This window comes from Lissotriton vulgaris, chromosome 2_1, assembly GCF_964263255.1.
Source record: "Lissotriton vulgaris chromosome 2_1, aLisVul1.2, whole genome shotgun sequence".
In the NCBI taxonomy this organism is placed as follows: Eukaryota; Metazoa; Chordata; class Amphibia; order Caudata; family Salamandridae; genus Lissotriton; species Lissotriton vulgaris.
The window spans coordinates 648,117,606-648,138,948 of record NC_141687.1 but is presented as its reverse complement, the minus strand read 5'-3'; the positions used below and the strand labels follow the sequence as shown (position 1 = coordinate 648,138,948).

The window sequence follows — 21,343 nt, the reverse complement described above, 5'->3', positions numbered from 1 at the left end:
TGCGACGGCACTGCCCAAAAAGACTCCATGCTTTTTATTATGTTTTGTGGTTACTACAAGCACTTTGAAAATCTCATTTTATGCACTCTGTTGAATAGTTTGAAGTTTAGGCTGATTAGACCTGCTCTTTGATATCTGCAAATGTTAGGCGACGAACTCACCTGTTTTACAGTAACGTGTTATTTGGAATTATTGTTTTTATGAATTGATTGCTCTTAAAGGTTTGTCGCAAGTGAAGGCCCTGGCCATGTGTAATTGCGATGCCACCATTTAACAAGATACTGTGCGCTCTTCTACGTTCTGTGAATAATACAAGCACCTTAACATTATTATTTGTATGAATTGTTTGTACAAACTGCTGTTTTTAATGTGATGTTCTTTTTATGGTTTTGTAATGAAATCGAAATATAGTGGAAGATGATGAATTAATAATATAAATATGTTTGGTTCTGTGAAATAACTGATGCTGTGTCCTCTGGATCTGCTTGAAGTTAGTGTGTATCTGCAAGTGCACTTTACTTCTGTTTCTTTTGGTGTACTTGGTTATTTTGTCCACATGAATAGAGTTGTTGTCTGGTGCCGCAAGGATTGTGTGGTGGCCGTCTTTGGCCTTCTTTCTTTAGCCTATTCCTTGCTACTTCTTAGCATCAAGGCACAGTTAATTAAAGTGTATGACTTGTTACTAAATACTGTTGCTAAAAATAATTGCATTATAATACCCAAATGTTTTACTCTTAAATGTATGCAATTCTAGTTTTAATGTACAAATGTTCTAAACTTTAATGAACATTTTTTTTTTACTTTGATGTTTGCAGTATCTCAGTATGATTGACTTGTTGGAGTCTGTAGATTACATGGTACGAAATGCACCCTACAGGAAGTACAGGCCAGATAAACCTCTGCACACCAACTCTAAACAATGGTAAGCAATACAGTCAGATGTGCAACAAAAATATGTATTGACTGGCGATAATGTCAGTCACGTTCTGCGTTTTAGGATCAGTATAACAGTCCAGGGAAAACAGAACACTTTTTATCTACATCAATTTGATATCTATGTAGAATGTTTATTTATTTTTAGAAGTTCGAGATAGCGCAAACCAGTTGCATTATAGAGGGACACGTTCATTTTGATAGCTACGGGGAGATTACGTGATTTGCCCAGAATCACAGGATGTTGAGCGCCTCTGCCTAGACTCGAACCCCGTTCCCCAGTTTCGAAGTCGACCGCTCTAGCTGGAATGCCACATCTTCTCATTATACTTAAAACTGTGCATTTTGAAATTCAGGTAAAAACTGCACTCTATCAGTCTTAATTTACCGAATTTCATGTTGACAGGAAATACATGGTACTATTTAACTGTCCTTCCTTTTTAGGTCTAGCCATAGACAACTTGTTTAGGTTTCATGTCAATACAAAGCACAAGGGATTTAGCTCTGTTCGTTCGGCCTTTGGTTGCTTTGAGTCATCTCCCGATCAGGCATTGCTTGATTACACGGTCTTTCATTTCTGATGGATCCTTCTAACTACAGATTCCTAACCCTTTGATTTCCCAGAGACATCATACTGGATATGGAATGTTATTCCTGCAACAGCCTCTGCGTACAGATAAGTGGCACCTTCAGGCTCTGCAGTGGCTTCAATCTACCTCTTAAAGTGACAACACAGAGCCATTCATGGGCTGACATCTGTACCTTTTTTCCACAGCCTTCAACGTGAATCTAGAGCTCCTAAACTTGCCATTGCTGTTCACCGACTCCTACACCTTACAGCGTGCAATGGAAAATGCCCCCCAAGAAGACTACAGACTTTAAACCGTGCTCCACCTGCAATGTTGGACAGTGATCTACATAACATCTACCTTTGGTGCCCGGGCTCCAAGCATGGCTCAAAGTCCTGTAATAAATTCTCTAATGCACCCCAGGATTGTTATGGAGTGTGAAGCAAATTTGTGCAAAGTCATGCATCATCAAACCCAAGAAACAAAGTCAGCCACATTCAAAGTCCTGGGCCAGCTTCCTATCTAAGTCTTGGTCCCGGATCAGGTCACCATTCTCTGGTCAGACCAATACAAAGTCAAAAGATTAGTCTCAGGAGGAGACCACCACTCCCACTCCAGGGAGAGGTAACATAGTCACCATTCTAATGACCTGATTGTGCAGCTACCATCTAATTCCAGTCCCCATTCTATAGTTGATGTGCCCCAAGTTTCCCAGGCTTCATCATCGACTCCACTGGTTGAGGAATTGGAGGCAATGCTACAGCAATTTGGGCCACTCATGGACCTTGAGCACCATAGATCTGCCAGTACCTACAGTTTAACCTCCTTTGAGGCATCCCCTGTTGCCAACTGACCCCGCTAGGCCCTTGCCTTGCCTTGCTGGCACCATCCCACACCTTTGCTGAAAGCCTTGTCATTTGGACTGGTTCAGCACTGACCTCTGGTCCAGAAGTGCCTGTTAAGATCTGACTTGTTTGCCTATCTCAGATCCGCAGCCGAGTTTGGCTAGAACTTGGTGGATGTTATGTTACGAAATTACCATATCTTATTCCCCAGCCTGAGAATGCTCATGTGGAGTGCCCTTGCCTCAATGTCAGTATTGCGAGTGGCTTAAGGCTATGCGTGGATCTGTTTCAGATTCTGAACCTGTGCATGGCATTCAACATGTTTCCCATGACAGACAGTTTGCTCCCCCTCTCTCTACACTGGTGCTGCTCTGTATTTAGATGCATAAAGCTCTAGTTTCCTTGACTCACCATTGGGCCCCCGTACCAAAGAGAGCACTTTCTTTGCAATGGTAGTACTCAGAGCTACAGAGATGCTAAAATTACAATTGCCTACTGTGAAGAATGAAGCAAGCGAGATCTTGCCTGCTGTACCCAAGTAATGTCAGAGCTCAGTTGGTGCACGAGGGACAGGATGTGGCCAGATCGATTTTATGGGCTCATTTGGACACAATGGACTGTGATGCTTATCAGGGTCTGGCGGAAAAGCAAATTCCACCTTGGAGAGTTTCATATATAGCTGTGCTAATGCTTGCTCCACAGGCTTCTTGACCCTGGTCAGCCAGGTTCACCAGCAGTACTGGAAGTTCCAAGGCTAGTTTCAGAGGCAACCCTCCCAATCAATACAGCAGTTTAAGCTGACCTTTCACAACTCTAGGGAACATGGTGCAGCAGAATCTATGGCCATTAACAGAAGCAAGAGTCCTAGTCTTCATCACCTGCCACTACTACTACCAAGCTGAAACAATTCCCCCTTCAGTGGTCATCTGCAGCTGGTAGGGGACAGGATTAATTTTTTGCCTACTTTATTGTTGTGCTATTACGTTAGACCAGTGGGTCTTGGAGGTTGTTTAAAAATGTTATGCCCTCCTTTTTCATGTTACCCCCTGGTCTTGTTTATCCTATTTTTGCCTGAGCTTCATTAGATCATACTGCCAACCTGTCCAGGGAAGTACACACTTTGCTGGCCAAAAGGGGCAATAGAGAGAGTCACCCAGGTAGAGAGGAGTACGGAGTCCTACTCATGGCACTTTTTGGTACCCATACAGGATGGTGGTCTGAGACCAATCCTATATCTTTGGGTCCTGAACATCTTCCTCTTCTAGGACAAACTAAAAATGATGACCATGGCTCGTGTCCTATGTGCTGTAGACCCTAAGGATTGTGTTCAGTACTTGTATTTATAGGATATATGTTTTTGAGTGTCTGTGCTGCATTGCTACATGCCTTCCCAATGCTTTGTGGTGGAACTGGGACACTTTCAATCCACCGCCTGCCCTTTGGCATCACCTCGGCACCCATTGTGCCTATGAAGGTAGGGGCAGTGGCTCCTTCACTTCTTTTCAGTTAGTCTGTGGGAAGCCCCCCCTACGTCATCCGCCTGATCTGCAGCTCCTGGCGTTGTTTTGGATAAAGGAAAGGGTTCTGCAGGAGGAGAAGTTTTGGCTGGTCAATGCACGGCAGTCCGAAGTAGTGTAGGGGCTGATAAAGTCCCTGAAGATTGTGAAAATAAGGGTCCCTCTGTGGCATCTCTGGAAGATGTTTTTTCAACCATCTCAGCAGATATTAAGAAGGGGTTCTCAGTTTCCGAGGCCAATCAAGGTGAGATTAGGGCAGAGGTCTTCAAACTTTTGAAGGTTGAGCCCCTCCCCCAGCTGAATTTTTTAAAATTTCGGCCCCCCCCCCCCACTACCTGACACAAATTTCTGGAATCTGGTACACTACATAATCGACCGCCACCCGCATATCCCTGGCCATATCCGGCAAATAATGTTCAAAACAATGAGTGTTAACTCCTTTTCCATGAATTCCCTCCCTACCACTCACCAACAATGCACCTCATCTCTCTATAGCACCTTCTCTATAGCACCTTTCTGGCAAACATATAATTTTTTTTATAGTACTACTCATAGTTTCATCATACTCAGGGGCATATGTAGAAGCCCCTATAGACACCACACCGTCACTTTTTAAGACGTTGTGGTGGTGATAGGGGCATTGCTGTATTTACACGACAGAGTTAAGCCACTTAACTTGGCTTAACGCTGCCTTCTAAATAAGGCCCTCTTTCATACTATGCTTAGCGTGAAAGGGTGGGCATTGGGTGTTGCAGTGGGCGTTCAATTGCAACAGGCACTGATTTTGATGTTGCCCCCTATTTACAAGGGCAGCGTAAAAGTGAGGCAGCGTTGAAATTAAGAACAGGGAAAACCTGGTCTTAAGCTGGCGAAACTAGGAGAAATGCATTATTTCTCCTCATTTTTAATTCATCCGTGTGTGCTGCCTTGTGCTGCACACATGGAAAAAGCAAAATGCCTTGTATTTGTGCTCTTTAAAAAAAATCAATTTTGTGATTTCTGTGTGCACTGCATTAAGCGGCACACATGGAAGTGAGACAAATGGCATTTAAAGATTGTTTATGTACAGGAAGGTCCGCCTCCTGAACATAAACAATATTTTCCCTGCACCCAGACACCCTTGCACTATGGCGCAATGGTGTCTGCATTGGCGCTATACTGCGAAGTGTAGCGCTAGCGCAGGGGAAACGCAAGGCTGCACCATATTGTTGTAAATATGGTGCAGCCTCCGTTTCTGAAGTGGCGGAGAGAGGCTTTAACCCATGACTGCTAATGCCTCACTCCTCAACTTCCTTGAACATATGCCCCTCAGTTCTTTGATCTGCATGGTACACCTTCTTTGTAGCAGGCACATTAACCCTCTGTGCTGTGAGGGTGGCAGGAGTGCTCATGTGAGTGCACAGTGAGGTATGCAACAGTGTGAGAGTAGGGTAAGTGGAGTGACTGCAGGGTGACTTGGGTGACCATATGAATTTGGGTGTGCATGTTAGTGCAGAGTAGGACTAATGAATGCATTGTTAGTGATGCGCTTGTTTAAGTGAGATTGCAGATTGAGCAGTGAGGGGGACAGGTGAGTGAAGTGTCACATGAGTGCAGGGTGTGTAGTGTGCTTGTGTGGCTACAGGTTGAGGTACAGGGAAAAAAGCGGAGGTGCATTGTGAGAGCAGAGTGATCACTGAATGCAGGGTGAATGCTGTGAGTGCAGGGTGAGCATGAAAGTGAAGGGCGAGAATGAGGAGCAAGTTGTCTGAATGCAGGGTGCATTCCCTGACACTTGCAGTAACTTAGCATGCTATTGACTGCAGCGCAGGGTTCAGATATGTTAAACTATTGCTATTGCAATTATGGCATTAACCAGGGATCGAGGGTGGAGGAAATAAATACTGGGCTGATCTTGCAACAAATTTCCAGTTTTATGATTAGGGTTGCCAGCTCATTATTTTGTTGTCCCAGTTGGTACAAAAATAAGCAGTCACCTAAAGCTCTATTTTCAGCACTTATCTGTGCTACTCTGAACAGCAAATATAAATAGAGAGCACTTTAAATTGTGTTTTAGGGCTGCCTGAATGAAATGACTGATAATAAAAGGGAATAATGACCGAAAAGTCACATCATAAATGAATACATACTTCTTTATAACCCATTTTTAGTGTCAAGAGAAGCAATTTGCAGGCTGTTTAAACACCTGACTGGGATTTGTCTTTTGGCAATTTAAAACCCTTTTAGCCCTGTGATCATTGTGCTCCTGCCAGTGTAATTTAAAATGCAACATTGTCGCCTTTCTGGGAAGAGCTGTCCCTCCCTGGACGGGGTTAAATTCCTAGAGCTGAAATGCTTCAGCTGCAGTGGGAGGAAGGAAGCCTTCTCTGCTAAAACTGAAAGCAAGTAACAGACATTCATTTCATCTGCAGTGTGAGGCAAGGAGTCTCCTCAGCTCTGAAATAGTTGCTTTTAGTTTTAGAAAAGGGGGCTCCTTGCCTCCCACTGCAGCTAAAGCTTTCAGCTGTAGGAATTAACCAGGATAGCCCCCCCCTCCCCTCCCCAAAACCAGTGTGTGGCATCCTGGATAAAACAGCTTCCTGTGCACACAGCCAGGAGTATTTCACAGGTCTTTAAAAGACCTTTTTCTTGTTAATGAGTCTTTAATGGTTTTCACCCCTTCTTCGGGCCCCTGCAGCTCCACTCTGCCGTTTGTTTCTTCAGTCAGTAGAGGACAAAGGTTAGATTTACGGAGGAGTGTGCGCCCCCCCCTGAGACGGTGTCGTGCCACCCCAGGGGGGCACGCCCCACAGATTGAAGAACTCTGGATTAGGGTGTTCTGAGAGTCGCTTGAAAAGAAAATTGATCTCCTAAACTCAAGAACATTCGTTTTGGAAAGCACAGTGGGAGATCTAAGAGAAGATCTGGGGGCAGCAAAAGCCGATATATCATCTCCCAAGAGGGAGGAGGTGGTTCTACGTGAAAGGCTTGAGACGCTGGAGAATATTTCTCGGAAAAACAACCTGCGTATTTTGGATTTCCCGGACGGGAAAGAAAGAGAAGACCTCAAGTCCTACATAGTGACACTCTTAAAAGAATCTGCAGATTGAGGAATCTGAGGAGAACCTTAAGAAAGACATCCAGAGAGTTCATACAGACCTTTTCAGGAGGCATCCTGAAAGGACAAAACCTAGGAAGATCCTGACCTACTCCTTAAAAAAGAAAATTCCTAATATGGCTCTAAAAATGAAATCATTTAGAGCTGGCGATTTCTCATATGAAATCCGCTCTGACCTTTCTCGTGTTCCCCTGAATGGGCAGTGGGAAATGGGCAGGAAGCTGGAGGAGTTTAGGAAAACTTGGTGCTTTAGCCCAGCTCAATTATCCTGCAAATTTAAAAATAATGCACAACAAAATGCATAACATCAGCTCAGTGCAAGAGGCGGATGAATATTAGACAGTATCGTAAAGTCGTAGAGATAGCGGATGGCTGACTAGCTATAAACAACATTTTCAGTTGAGATCCGGGACATTTAGGGGAGGTTCTTGTTATTAGGGCTCTTCCCTTCATATGTACTTGCCCACCTTCAACCTTTTGTATAAGGTACTAGATAGGGAGTCAAAACACATGTACATGTATCTATATTAAAGACACAATTGGGGACATTTAGTTAAGGGTAGATGATGGTAGGGTCTTAGTTTTTCTTTCCTCCTTTTTGAGGTCTCGTCTAGTGAACGCAGCGCATGTGCTGCTTCGCCCTGGCAAGCCTATTGTTGTGGGGTTGATGTGCGAAGGCAGAAAAACCATGTGCACGCACGGAGAGGCGATGTGCACACGCATGGTGTCTCCTCTCCCACCGCACGCTTGATTCAGCTCCTTCACGTGCCCAAACAAGAGATGTGCACGTGTTTGCTGTGCGGGTACGGCGCTTCATCGCGCTTTCACTTTCTTTACGAACTTTCTTTATGGCGTTTCCTAGGTCAGCGCTTTTTTTTCTTCACATTCGGTGAATACGCGCTCCGGCTCCATGCAATGCAGCAGATGACGAGAACGAGATGCTGTGCAGTAAAACATCAACGTGGGCATGATATTGTGAAAGAGTGCATAAAACTGGTGCGAGCACTTCTAAAAAGAAGTTGTTGCACCTCCTGGCATTGCCTTTACCAATATCCCCATTAAGAAAACAGCCTTTACACCAAATCAGCACATGGCACAGTTGAACTCCCAGAGCTATACTCAGTCTTCAGGAGGAGTTATAACGTCACTGAGAGGAGACTTCCAAGGGGCTCCTCTAAACTCCTAACACCCCTGCCACAAGTCAGACATCAGTTCCACCTCGTTAAAATTAGTGAGTTTCTAAGGGAGTGCGTGTTATTCTTTCTGTAGATGCCTCGGCCCTCCTGCTCCCTTGCCAGGAGCTTCCTGGCTCCGGGCCTGTGAGGTGAATTAAAATACAAAAACCCAGTGTGGTGCACCGTGTGTTTGTTCAACAAAAATGTTGTTTAACTAAGCAAGGGCAGTCAGCGCAGTTCTCTTTGGACTACACGGTACCCTTAGTCACAAAAACATGCAGCGATTTGATGGAAAGACACCGTCTGAGTTGTGACTGTCTTATGCTCTTTTGTAATGATTGTGTCATTGTGGTGTAATGAAATGGTATAGCATGTTACTACGGTATTCAAAAGTAGGATGGCATTTAATATTACGACAGTATGCATGTAGCAATGTTAGGGGCAGGAGCGTTGCTTGGTCAGTAAGTTGGGGGGGGGGTGAGCTTCAGATTTTCCGACATTCACTCTGGCATAGATTGATAAAATACCTTCCTGGTGAAATCCGACGGATATCTCAGCATACACAACTGAAAACACCTGTAGCCAACTATTTATCAGAACTTATATTTACTAAGGGAGTATAACACCCCCCTTATGCTACGCCCCTGGTTAGCGGATGCTGGGCTGGTGAGGAGTATGACCCAGCACATGCCTTTTGTGCGCGGAAGACACCGTACCTCTGGAGTGATTTCCTAGATAGGACAGGCTCAAAGAGAGTTAATTGCTGAATAAATAGGGGTTAGCGGATACTATACATATTTAATGTGTCCATTAGACCAAGGCACAGCACGCAGTGCACACTTGATGCTTTCTTCGACATAAAGCGTGTTCTAATAGGGATTTCAACCGGACACAAACGCCCCAAAAACATTTTGAGAGTAAAGCTGCAGCGTGCGCACATGCTTTTAGATTTAGTTTCACGACCAATACTAAATGGGATGAGACCAGGGGTGATGAACTCCATCAGTTGAGTTTCTACTTGGTGTAAATATATAATCATACTGCTCAGTCTGCCCTGTCAGTGCTAGGCTGGCTGCCCCCCCTCCTCCTGCATCTCACAGTGCCTCTGTGGATAATAAGACACTGGGTCTAATACATCATATCCGAAAAATATGCAACCTTCTATGCAAATGTTTTTAAACTACCCCGTGGTGGTGTTTGCCAGTGCTCCCATTGTGTGTAAATAAAGCCGGCATGTGGAGTACTTGCTCTATGATGACCATAATGTTGAAAGCAGTTAATTTCATCTTACGAAAAACAGTAGAATGCTATTTGCAAAAGTTCCTTAGTATCATACACATCATACGATACCCTATCACAAACAATCCCATCAGGAATTGGAACAGCTGAAATGTTCACCTTGTGTGATGTAGAATGTGGTGTTAAAACCAAGTTCACCAGTTGTACATCAGATCTTTCTGAGAGATAGTGTCCATTCAGAAGTAAGAAAAAAGATCACAAGCCAATCCGAAGGATCAGAAAAAGTAGCACAATTGTAATCCAAAGGTGTAGCAATGAAGGAACAAAGTATGTATTTTTCACCCAAAGATAGAAAACAGGCAGTCTCATCTGAAATGGTTGAGGTGGAGGTGCTGGTGTTGGTGAATCAGATGAGCCTGAGCAAAAGTCATCAAAGTTGATGAAGTAGCCAGAGGCAGTCTGGTTTTTTTTTGGCAGCTATGCAGATTGTGTAGCACTGGGAGAAGACTTGATCTGTGGTACATTGACATAAAAGGAATTTGTGACAGAATTCCAAATTAAAATCTGTGTTTCTGTACAAGTTGACAGGTAGAGGGATACTTCATTGTTGGGTACCGCTATCTCCCATTGGGAGAGGAGGCTTCATCAGTGATTAAAGCTTCCATTGGAACTTCCTGTATGGTAGTGAGAAGAGGCAGGTAACTACCCAGAAGCCCACATGGCCTACTGTTGAGAATCTTCCGCATAGTGTGGTTTTATCAAATCAATTGAGACAAATCTCTGGTTTCTGCAGCTAGCAAGAGGCAGAAGAAGCACGGTTTTGAAACCTTCGATGGCCAGGAGAGGTACAGGTGCTCTGTAGGATGTCCCAAATTATTTTTTGTCCACTATTTTCTGCCAGACAAGATGTCCAACCTTTGAGATTTAACCGGGAGCTGTTTGTCCTGTAAAATAGCCAAACATTTGTTTGTCGGATGGTGTTTCAGCCATCAATGTGCTGGGACTGTCGAGGTCTGGTACCCACATCATAAGCCCAAAGAGGATCTCATAGGGAGTTTGACCACCCAGGGATTTTCTAGGCAGATTGTTCAGTGCCCTCTGGACTCCATATAGGTGATGGACCCAACTATGACCTGAACCTAGTACCTTAGATGTTAAAGACTGATTTAAGTCCTGCTTTTTTCTCTCCCTGACTGCATTTCAGTCTGTATGGATGAGGGGAATGTCACAGGATCACACCCAAACTTCCCATTGCCTCTTTGTAAGCCCTGGAGACAAATGCTGGATCCTGATTGGAATGGAATGTGGCAACTGCATATGTCCCAATAAAGACTCACAGATCCCTTATAACAGTTTGTGTGTCATCCCACCGCTGTGGCCAGACCCATAGGAATGAAGAAAAGGAATCCACTGCTAACAAGATGTACTTGAAAGTGCCATCTGATGATAAAGGGCCACAATGGTCCAGGTAAACACAAGCCAGAGGTTTGTTTGAAATCAGTAGAGTAGTCTATGATGGACATGCCACTGTGGAACCCTTCATCTCCTGGCAGATGTCACATTTGAGGAAAAAATCCTTGGTCTTTTTGTAAAGACCTGGCCACCAGTAGCATTGCTGCAACCTCCACCCCCTTGAATGTGCAGATGTTAGACCCTCGTGTGCAGCTAGCCTACAGTCTGAATTTGGTAATACTTTATCTCCCACTCCAGGAATAGTACATTTTTTGCATCTAACTTGTAGGAGTACTTGAGTGCAAAGCCTTTTGGCAGGTCGGTTTTGCTGCATGCAGCGTTGACAGCCAAAATGATGTCTCTGTCTATCCTTGTACTTGAACGAGTAACTGTAGCAACTGCAGTAGTTTTCTCTGTTGCTTTAGCGGTTCTATCAGCCTTGGAATTCCACGCAATGTGTATGCCCGTGGTGACTTAATGTGTATCCCTGGCAATCAATCATTCAGCTTTGCCACCTGTTCCTGAAGCATCTTGTTCTTGATTGTGCACCCTTTTGAATCTCTGAGTCCATTCTGGCTTCAGTAGTATAAATACTCATTACAGGACTGGACACAATAATACAAATCACACACTATATCTGTATTTTCTAATGCCAGAATTAGAGCCTTTAGCCCATCCAACTGTGCAGTACAGTCACAGAGTGACTTCATTTACATTTTCTCAGGGTGGAATTCTCCATCATGCATGCACCTCTTTACAGCAGCGCACAGTGCTGAGTGTTAGTGCTTTGTCCCTAGGCAGGCTGCTAGATAACTGCACTTATGACTGCCTATTTAGTAGTAAAATATAGCAATAGATGATGTTTCGTGGAGTTATGACATTTGGTCCCGGTGCCAATGCAGCTGCTGAACCATTTAACTCAATCCCCTTATAACTGCAATTGCTACTGCCTTATAGTACATCAATCCGATAATGCCTACTAAGTGCAAAGGAAGGTATAGATGCATGAATAGAAAATGCTGCATTCCCACATACTGTTAGAAGCTGTCTGCCTTTTCCCTGGGAAGAGATCTTATCTTGTAGTTGAACAGTCCCTGAAGTCTTGACAGTGAATGGGGCTTAAACAGTGTGAATAGCCTTAGTAGATGAGTATTGTAAATGCATGCAGCCAAAGGAAGATAAGTATCTGTAAACCGTACATGCGGTGCAACCTTAATATAAGAAAAAAAGTTCCAACCACTAAAGCGGATTTGGATGAGTACTTTGGCCTTAGAGGCTGATAAGAGAAGCCCCTTTTAAGCTAAATTAAATACAAAGCACATCGCAAGCGCTGTGCAGGCTAAACCCAGAAATAGGTTTTATTGACCATGTAACCCTTCATTTTGTCAAGAGAATTCTCCCTATTAACCTTTTTAAACAGATTTTTGGGACTATTAAATAGTTGAAAGATATATTTTATAAACTGACAATAGGCCCACACAATTATATCTTTATAGACTACAAAATGGTTCCCTAGTGTAAATAACGAATTCCTTTAAAGCAATAGAACATTTGAACACAAGGTTATTTTACAAAAAGGAAAAGAATTCAGGCCCAAGCATAAGTGATTTATTTGCTTTACATTCAGTGTCGCAGTACTCCCCACAAAAGTGGTTGGTTGGATGATTTGATTAATTTGAGTTTTTGGTTTTGTATAGCACTCGCATGCCCAAAGGCATCTTGGTGCTGCTGCTGTCTTGAACCGTGCTGAAGGGACATTGTTGCTGCTGATTACTAGCGTGTGAACATCCAGGTTTTTATTAACTTCCTAAAGTTCAGGAAGTCAGAGCATTTCCTTATGTCCACCGGTAGGCCATTGCAGAGTGTAGCTGCTTGCAGTAGAAAGCTCCTACCACCCCAAGTAGCACACTTTGCTCTTGGAAGGGATAACAGCACTGCTTCTGAGGATCCAAGCTTTCTACCTAGGGAATACCAGGCACATTTTGCACGAAAGTATCTTGGACATAAGTTATGCAGTGCTTTAAAGGTTATGGATAGGTCTTAAACTGTAGACTTTTTGCTATATTTAGACAGTGCAGATTGACCAGTGCTTACGCCGCCGACTTATTTTGGGAATTCCTGAAAGAAGTCGCCCTGCTTCATTTTGCAGTGTTTGAACTTTCTTTAATTACTTTTCCTGGATGCCGACAAAGAGAGCATTTCCATAGTCTACTTTGGCCAAAATCAGAGATGTTTTTTGAAGATAATTCGAAATGTGTGGACAGATCTTCTTTATTAATTTTAGTGTGTAAAAAACAGCAGAAGAAAGTGCTTTTACTAGATCAAGGTCATAGTGGAGTTTATCATCGACAATAACTCCCAAGTTCCTTCCTTTCTATACTGAGGTTGTTCCTTTCTGTACTGGCGTTGGTAAGGGTCCCAAATTCTGAGGCCATCAAATTGGCGACCAAAGGGATCTATTGTTTACGAATAATAGGACCTCTGTTTTACTGGCGTTTAATTTTAAACAATTAGTTTTCATCCAATGATCTATTTGGGCCATACAGGAGCTGAATTTATGACCCACTGCTTCTTGTTCTTTAGAGATGGACACCACAATTTGAGGGTCATCGGCGGAGGACACTACTGAAAAGCTTAGGGCCTTATCAGTTTGACCAAGGGGGCAATATCCAGGTTGAAAAGGGTGGGGCTAAATGAAGAGCCCTGCGGAACCCCACATGGCTAGCTGAATTGTTTTGACATAAAATTGCCCAAGGTTACATGATTTTTTCTGTCAGTTAGAAAATATTTAAGTAGAGTCAGAACTATGCCTCTTATTCCCAACTCCATTAGTCAGTTGGTCAAAATGGTGTGGTTGACTGTGTCTAAAGCAGCCGAAAGATCGAGTAGGATCAGGGCGGCTTGACCACCACCGTCCATGATCCACCTGAGTTCTTCTGAGGTGGTAAGCAAGGTTGTGTCTGTGCTATGAGCCTTTCTAAAACCGTATTGGGAGGGGTCCAGAAAATTGTTGCTGGCAATACAAGCTATCAGTTCGTTAACTAGAGCATTTTTGAGTAGTTTGACTGGGAAAGGAAGTCTTGAGATGGGCCTATAACTACTCTGTACATTTGGGTCAAGATTGTTTTTTTCAGTAGGGGCAGGTTAGATGCCGCCTTCCATTCGAAGGGTATATGTCCTGTACTTGGCACTTTATTCAGGATTTTTGTGAGTTCTTCAAAAACCCAGGGGGCTAGGTGTACAATATTGAGGGGCCGGGGGGCAAGGGTCTAAAGGGGACCCTGATTTGCATGACAAATTTAAGTTTCTGAACCTGCTCTTTGTAAAGGGCAGAGTACCTATCCAAAATTGTAGGGGTGTTGTTCATTGGGGGCATAGATTCTTCGCTGTGATTTAATGTGAAGGAATTGAAGACCTCTGTGACTTTACTTTGAAAGAAACTTGCATGGGTTTCACAGAAAATCTTATCTACTCTGCCATCAGTGATGGCAGGCCTTTGTAAATCAAACTGCTATCCAGTATCTCAATTGTTGATGCTCTTGTTTTACAAGAAAGCAGCTGAACCACTATTGCCTGCTTATTACACTGCATTTGACATTCCATCATTCTAGTAATCGTAGGATCATTGGATTTAGTGGATACTAGAGTCTGAGAGTTATACGTTAATAATTTCAAAATTAATGTGAGAATTGTCAATGAATGTTTGTGAGCAATTAATTGAGGCCATCATGCTGCATATAGGTGGATTAACAATTTGCGATTGTGACCACCTTGTCAGGCACCGTAAAACATTTACCACCCCCTAGACTCTCAACCTTCACAGTTCTTACCCCATCTCAGCAGCTCAACCCACGCACTCCATCCAATGGCTTCCCACCTAGAGAGACTGCAACTGAAACCTAGAGCACAGGCAAGATAGAGGGCCGTAAGAGGCAGGAACAAGAACCTGTACCTTCAGAGCATGAGCGCAGCCAGCTGCATCTGTGGCCCCTATTCCGCAGTGGGCATGAATCAGTAAAATAAATTTGTGACTCCATTAATTGAACACAATAACCAAATTTCACTTGTTGTCCAATCCCTTGTGTAGCACAACTGATCTTCTATAAGCTCAAGAACAAGTTTGCGTGTGTTCATGAACGTCTGGCAGTGGTGGTGTTTCATAAAAACAAAATGCACCTACTCCTGCTCAATTCTGCAAGCGCTTTTACCATCCAGTGGGACTCGCACCTACTCCCCCCTTCAACTGAAATTTGAGGGGAGAAGACCCCATGGAAGTTGCTCCAACAATGTAGATCACTACGTCTGCTGTTACCAGACGGCCCTCCTGCACCTCGTTCGTTCGCTCACTCCCTCCTTACTCCTGATCCGTGCCCCTCATCCTTCTGTTTCTTCCACTCAACGTCCACTTCGACAGTACTGAATGAGTAGATGTAGGCAGTGGGCCAACAGTTATGTTATGTTATGTTATAGTTATTTATTGTGTGCACAGCTGCTCCAGCAAAGGAGCGTCCTGGCGCCCGACAATGTAGAACATAACACAACTAAAGACAAAAACAGAAAGGAACAGCTAAAAGGCAAAACTAAAACAAGAAGGTTTTAATGGCTTTTCGAAACTGCATGAGATCCTCCAACAAACGAATCTCCACCGGGAGAGAGTTCCAGATAGCCGCGGTTTTCACACGAAAGGATCGGCCACCGGCACGACAAAGCTTGAACCGGGGGACCACGGCGAGGGCCTGGCCCAAGGATCGGAGAGAGCGTGTCGGAACATAGAAGGACAAAAGATTGGACAGAATCTGAGGGGCAGTGCCTTTCAGGATTTTAAAGGCCAAACATAGGACCTTAAAATGAATTCTCATCCTCACCGGTAACCAATGCAAGGAGCGAAGAACGTTGGAAACGGGACAGAATCTGGGCAGGCCGACTATCGCTCTGGCTGCGGCATTTTGGACACGCTGCAGGTGGATGATTTCTGCCTAGTTGGCCCCCACCAGGAGGGAGCTGGCGTAATCAAGCCAGGAAATAACCGTAGCCTGAATCACCAGCTGCCTGGTCGGGGCATCAAAAAATTTAAGAACAGGTCTTAAGCCCCGAAGAACGCCAAAACAGCAGGCCGCGGTTTTCTTGGTATGGCCAACAAAGTTAAGGCTAGCGTCCAGCCAAACTCCCAAATCTCTTAGTTCCGAGACCGGAGTCGGAGCTGGTCTCAGCTCCGAGGGCCACCACCTGTCCCCTCAAAGCTCCACTCTCTTACCGAGAATCATAATCTCTGTCTTTGTTGCATTAAGCTGGAGACAGTTCGCCGTCATCCAGTTGGCCACCGCCTTCAGTCCATTCTGAAACCTAGGGACATCTCGCTCCGCATCCCCACTGAGAGTAACCGCCAGCTGAGTGTCATCGGCATACGAGACCATAATCAGGCCCCACTGCCTTGCGACCTCAGCCAGTGGTCTCACGTAAAGGTTAAATAACGTGGGACTCAGCGAGGATCCCTGCGGAACCCCCATGGCCAGAGGCTGGGATTTGGACTGAAAGGGTGGGATGGCCACGCAGAAAGAACGATTGTCGAGAAAGGAGCGAAACCATTGCAGAGCCTGTCCCCCAACACCAATCTCCTCCAACCGGTGCAGCAGGATGCTGTGAGAGACGGTGTCAAAGGCGGCGCTGAGGTCTAATAATACCAGCGCCGCCGTCTGACCTGCATCCAACACCGCACGCAGGTGCTCCACCATAGCAAGAAGGGCCGTCTCCGTGCTGTGCCCAGCACGGAAGCCATTCTGCGTGGAGTCTAGGACATTGGCCCGAGCAAGATGGTCTGACAGGGCCAGATTAACATGGGCCTCCGCAATCTTCGCCGGCCAAGGGAGTAATGAAATAGGGCGGTAGCTCTCGGGTTTCAAAGGGTCCAGCGAAGGCTTCTTCATAATTGGAGAAACCACCGCCTGCTTCCATTTAGTTGGAACCACACCCGAGGCCAGCGAGAGGTTAAATAGGGAACACACCGTAGAGCGCCCCAGAAAAGACTGATCTCTAAAAAGAGCGGGTCTTACTGGATCCGACGGAGAGCCAGACTTATTTTTGCAAAGCAAATTTATTGAACCCCTCCGAAAGTAGTGGGGGAAAAGAGTGCAGGATGGTGTGACCTTGAGCGCCGTCTAGGACTCCCAGAACAGGCCCCCTACTAGGGAAGGCCTGGTAAATGACCTGGACCTTCTCCAGAAAGAAGGAAGCCAAAGTCTCACAGTGGGAGATGGAACCGGCTACCAGGGGGGGGAAGTCCTTTTCGCCAAAAGATCTTTAACGGCTTTAAATATAGTCTTAGACGGATTTGAGCTGTTGCGGAATTCCAAGGCGTAGAACGCCGCACGAGCTCTGCAGATAGCTCGATGGTAGATCTTGACGGAAGCAACATATGCGGCTTTCATATCAGCCCCATAAGACTTCCGCCACGCTCTTGCCGCCCGTCTACATATACCCTTCAAGGCACGTAGTGCACTATCATACCAGGGACTCGACTCTCTAGAGCTTAATTTGCTCGAGACGATAGGAATCAGAGAGTCCAGCGCCCTGGAGATCCATCTACAAAACTGATCATAGCCCGTTTCCACATTGTCCAGAGGGCCTAGCGGCTCTTCCTCTAGGATACGATGCAAGTCGTCCAGCCTAAGTTTGTTCCAATGCCGCCTGGGGACCCATCTAGCCGATGGAGTGGGAGGGATCTCAGGCAGAGGGTACCGAATGTCCACAAGAAAATGATCCGTCCACCCTAATGGGGAGATGGACAGAACCCTAGCCTCGGCCAAGTTGGTAAAAAAGGGGTCCAAAGTGTGGCCCCCTACATGGGTAGGCTGAGATACCTGTTGGGAAAGTTGAAGGGCCTCTAAATCAGCTAAAATACTACTCACCGCCGGGATGGTCTGACTATCGAAGTGAAGGTTCAAGTCACCCAAGATGGAAAAGTTAGCACAGCCCATAACCAGCGCACTAACGGCATCTGGAAAGGCGTCTCTGAACACTTCGTCGCTACCCGTCGCTACGTCGCTAGTCAGACCATCCCGGCGGTGAGTAGTCGGTAGACAACCATCCCAGAGAGCGTAAACTGGGGGCTGATTAAGATCTTAAAAGAGGCACTTTCGCAACCAGCGATGTTAAGGCCATTCCAATTACAGGTAAAACAGGACCTAACCATGAGGGCAATGCCACCACCTCTAGTAGGCCGATTCAAAGTGTACATAGAGTACTCAGGGGGACAGGCTAAGTTGATAATGGCCACGTCCGCCTCCTGAAGCCAGGTTTCTGTAATGGCAAATACGTCAGGAGACTCATCCTCAATAAGGTCATAAATAGCTTGGTGATGTTTTACCACAGATCTAGCATTCAAATTCAACACCCGAAGAGTGAACACAGAGCCATTGCTCCGGGGGACAGATGGAATGTCCCTCTGGCGAATAGGCACAGGGGGGTCGAGCTTCCACCTCTTGCAGGTACATTGATATGGACCGCAAAGAGGATGGATGGGTGCTGGCTAGGTGTGGGCGGAAAATCCGTTCCGCTCGCGGATTTTGCGGATTTTCGGGAAATCCGCAATCCGCGAGATTTGCGAATTTCCTGAAAAATCCGCAAATCCGCGAGCAGCGGATTTTGCTCGCACTGCTCGCACTGTTCGCGTGAGTTCGCGCCCCGCGAATAAGTGCGAAATTGCAGAAATACGATTTTAGCAAAACTGAAAGTAACTACTTACCAGGTTCAAAAGTTCAGGCTCATCATTAGTAGCCATTTCCTGTAGTGCTTCCTGAGGGGCCCCTCCAGAGTTCAGTTGCCAGTTGCAACTATTATGTGACCCTGCTCTGAACCTCAGAATAGTTACACATATGCCACAAAGGTCCTGAATTACAGCTAAGGGAGACAAGCAGGAGCCAGGCTGGAAGTTAAAATCCATTAATCAGCCCCTAATTCATTATTGTCAGTTGGGGCAGGGCAGGTGTTGTAACTAATTTTGCAACAATGAAAGCACTTAGCAAGTGCAAAAGATCACTAATCAGGGCGCACTAAGGAAGCAGGTGCCAGCTAAAAAAATATTCTGTGACACATTAATCAGCCCCAAATTAATTCAGGTCACTTGAGGCAGGGAAGGTGTGCTTTGCTTTGCCAAAAATAATGTACACTGGACAACCAGAGGGTGTGGTGATGAAACAGAGGGTGGCATGGGTGGGCCAGAGGGTGGCATGAGTAGTCAGAGAGTGGCAGTGGTGACAGAGAGTGGCAGTGATGAAGAAGAGTGTCCCAAACAGGTTGGACACGTAGAAACAACAAGTTCGCAAAACTTGCGACCCGACAGGTAAGTTCGCAAATTGCGAAATTGTAAAAACCCTCGCGAACTGGCAGAAACACGGGCGAACACAAAAAAAAAAAAAAATTCGCGGGAATTCGCGGATTTTGCGGATTGCGAGTTTGCAAATCCGCAAATTCGCGGATTGCCAATCCGCAAAATCCGCTCATGCTTAGTGCTGGCACACATCTAGGAACGGCCTGCCCGATAGACCATAGACTCTCTCTAGAGTAGGAGAGCATCGCGACACATGAGGAAAAAACTTACCTCACACGGTTCACTAGCCCGCAGCGCCCCGCACGGCCTTAGCGCGGACGGGCGCAGACGGGCAGGACTCTGGCACGACTCCGGCTAAGCGAAGGCGCCCCCGCTGCGCGATCCCGCTGCGCTGGGGAGGAGCTTTAAGTAGATGACCCTAGCTGGCTCCTGCGCAGTAGAGCGCACGCAAGTGCTGGCACCTGAACCGACCCCACACCACTCCAAGATGGCGCCGGAAATGGACTCCCACCCCAGGAACCGGACCCGCTCAAGTAGCGGTGCAGGGCACAATTATATTGCAGGTAAGAGGAAGATTAAAAGCAGGGGATGCCAACTAAAAACAAAACAAATGAATAATCAGGAAGTGTAGTGAATGCATGCAGTGCAGTGCATGATATTGCATCTCTCTTCTTCTTACTCATGAAGCGACCATTGAAACTCATCACTCTCCCACCAACAGATGAGCATCAATGTCCGCTCTCAAGATTATCAGGTAGGATATGTACAGTCTTGAAATGCTGCTTTTAAGTGACAACTCGTTGCTGTGTGTCCTATACATTCAATGGAATAGCCAACTTGTAACATAATCCCATTTCATCCAAATTCATGGTACTCCTATTATTGCCTTCTGAATGATAAACATTAGATTGTGCGCTGTTGTATTTTTCTAAACTTTCCTGTAGTGCTCAGATCTCCGCAGTGGGCGTAACACAGAAGAGTTATCTAACCAGCTTGCTGGTAAGCCAATCCTAAGACTTGTGCCTCATTGCTTCGCATCTGCAACCAAAAACTACATTCGAGGCAGCTGTACTACCGATCAGCTCTCTTGAGACTACTGAGGCAACTGGTTGGAGGGTAGGGTGCGGGGGCTTGGGTGTTCATGTTCAATGTTCATGGCGGCTTGAGCCCAACTCCACCTTCCTCCTTTTCAAGGTGGTTAATATAGAAATGCACCTAAGAGGGACATGTTAAGCAATAGCCCAGAAGTGTGCTCTTTACAAATTTTGCCCAACAACAACAGTATTGGTATAGTACTTCCAAGACTCTTTCGTCCACCATCTGAGAAACCAGTAATTAGGCTTTCATGTGGCTACTTGTAACACTGCTCGCTATCCCCTCAAAAATAATACTTAATTTAGAGTATAGGTGTCTCAGGTGTTCCTGAGCAATTATTATGTGGGTTGAATAGAATGTGCAGATATTGAGCAATTTGCTGGAATATGATATACTGGTCGGAAATGAATCCTCTATTTGGGAAGGGCTAATCAAACTTCAAATATCCTCCCTCTGTCTAAAGCTGGCAGAATTGCAAAGCTTAGAAACATTTGGCTTCTTCTTTAGTACATGGTCTTTATTCCCCCAGCCCCTATGATGTAATTCACATCTGGATGTACAAAATGCAATATATTAGAATGGACAGTCAAAACAAAGAGCATAGTGGGTTCGTCTGAGCGACATTTGAGATGATGTGAAGAACATTTCGATCCACATGAGAACCTATTTCTATATAAATCAAAAGGCATGATAAAATATAATTAGGGCTCCCGGTTTTATTGTATTTATTTTTGGACACTTCCGTCTGTATTTATCCATATTAATTTTTTGCTAATGTTATCTGTATTTATCCACATTTATTATGGGTGTTGTGAAAAAATGAAGTTGAAACTAGTATATTTCTACATTTATGTAACTGATATATGCATGGATGCTTGATTGGCTAATATGTTTCATTGATCTAAACACCCACAGATGATAAATGAATGCACTAATTTGAAAACATGATTTTTTTTATTAAGGTTGTTCCAATCTTCTCCTTTACTAAAATACATTTTTTTAACCTCTTACCTGTTAATCTGCACAGGTATTGGAAGAGGAATCCAATTTCCGTTTTTATCCACATCTAAAAACAAATACAGAGCGGGAAATAAA

General features: G+C 45.0%; 1 protein-coding gene across 1 annotated transcript in view; it reads left to right on the top strand.

Moving 5' to 3' along the window:
- Nucleotides 1–21,343, top strand: part of VPS13C (vacuolar protein sorting 13 homolog C) — a 2,437,235-nt gene that overhangs the window by 386,612 nt on the left and 2,029,280 nt on the right. Inside the window, exon 14 of the mRNA XM_086955811.1 lies at nt 816–922. Coding sequence (XP_086811937.1) covers nt 816–922 — 107 coding nt within the window. The remainder of the gene's footprint in view (nt 1–815; nt 923–21,343) is intronic.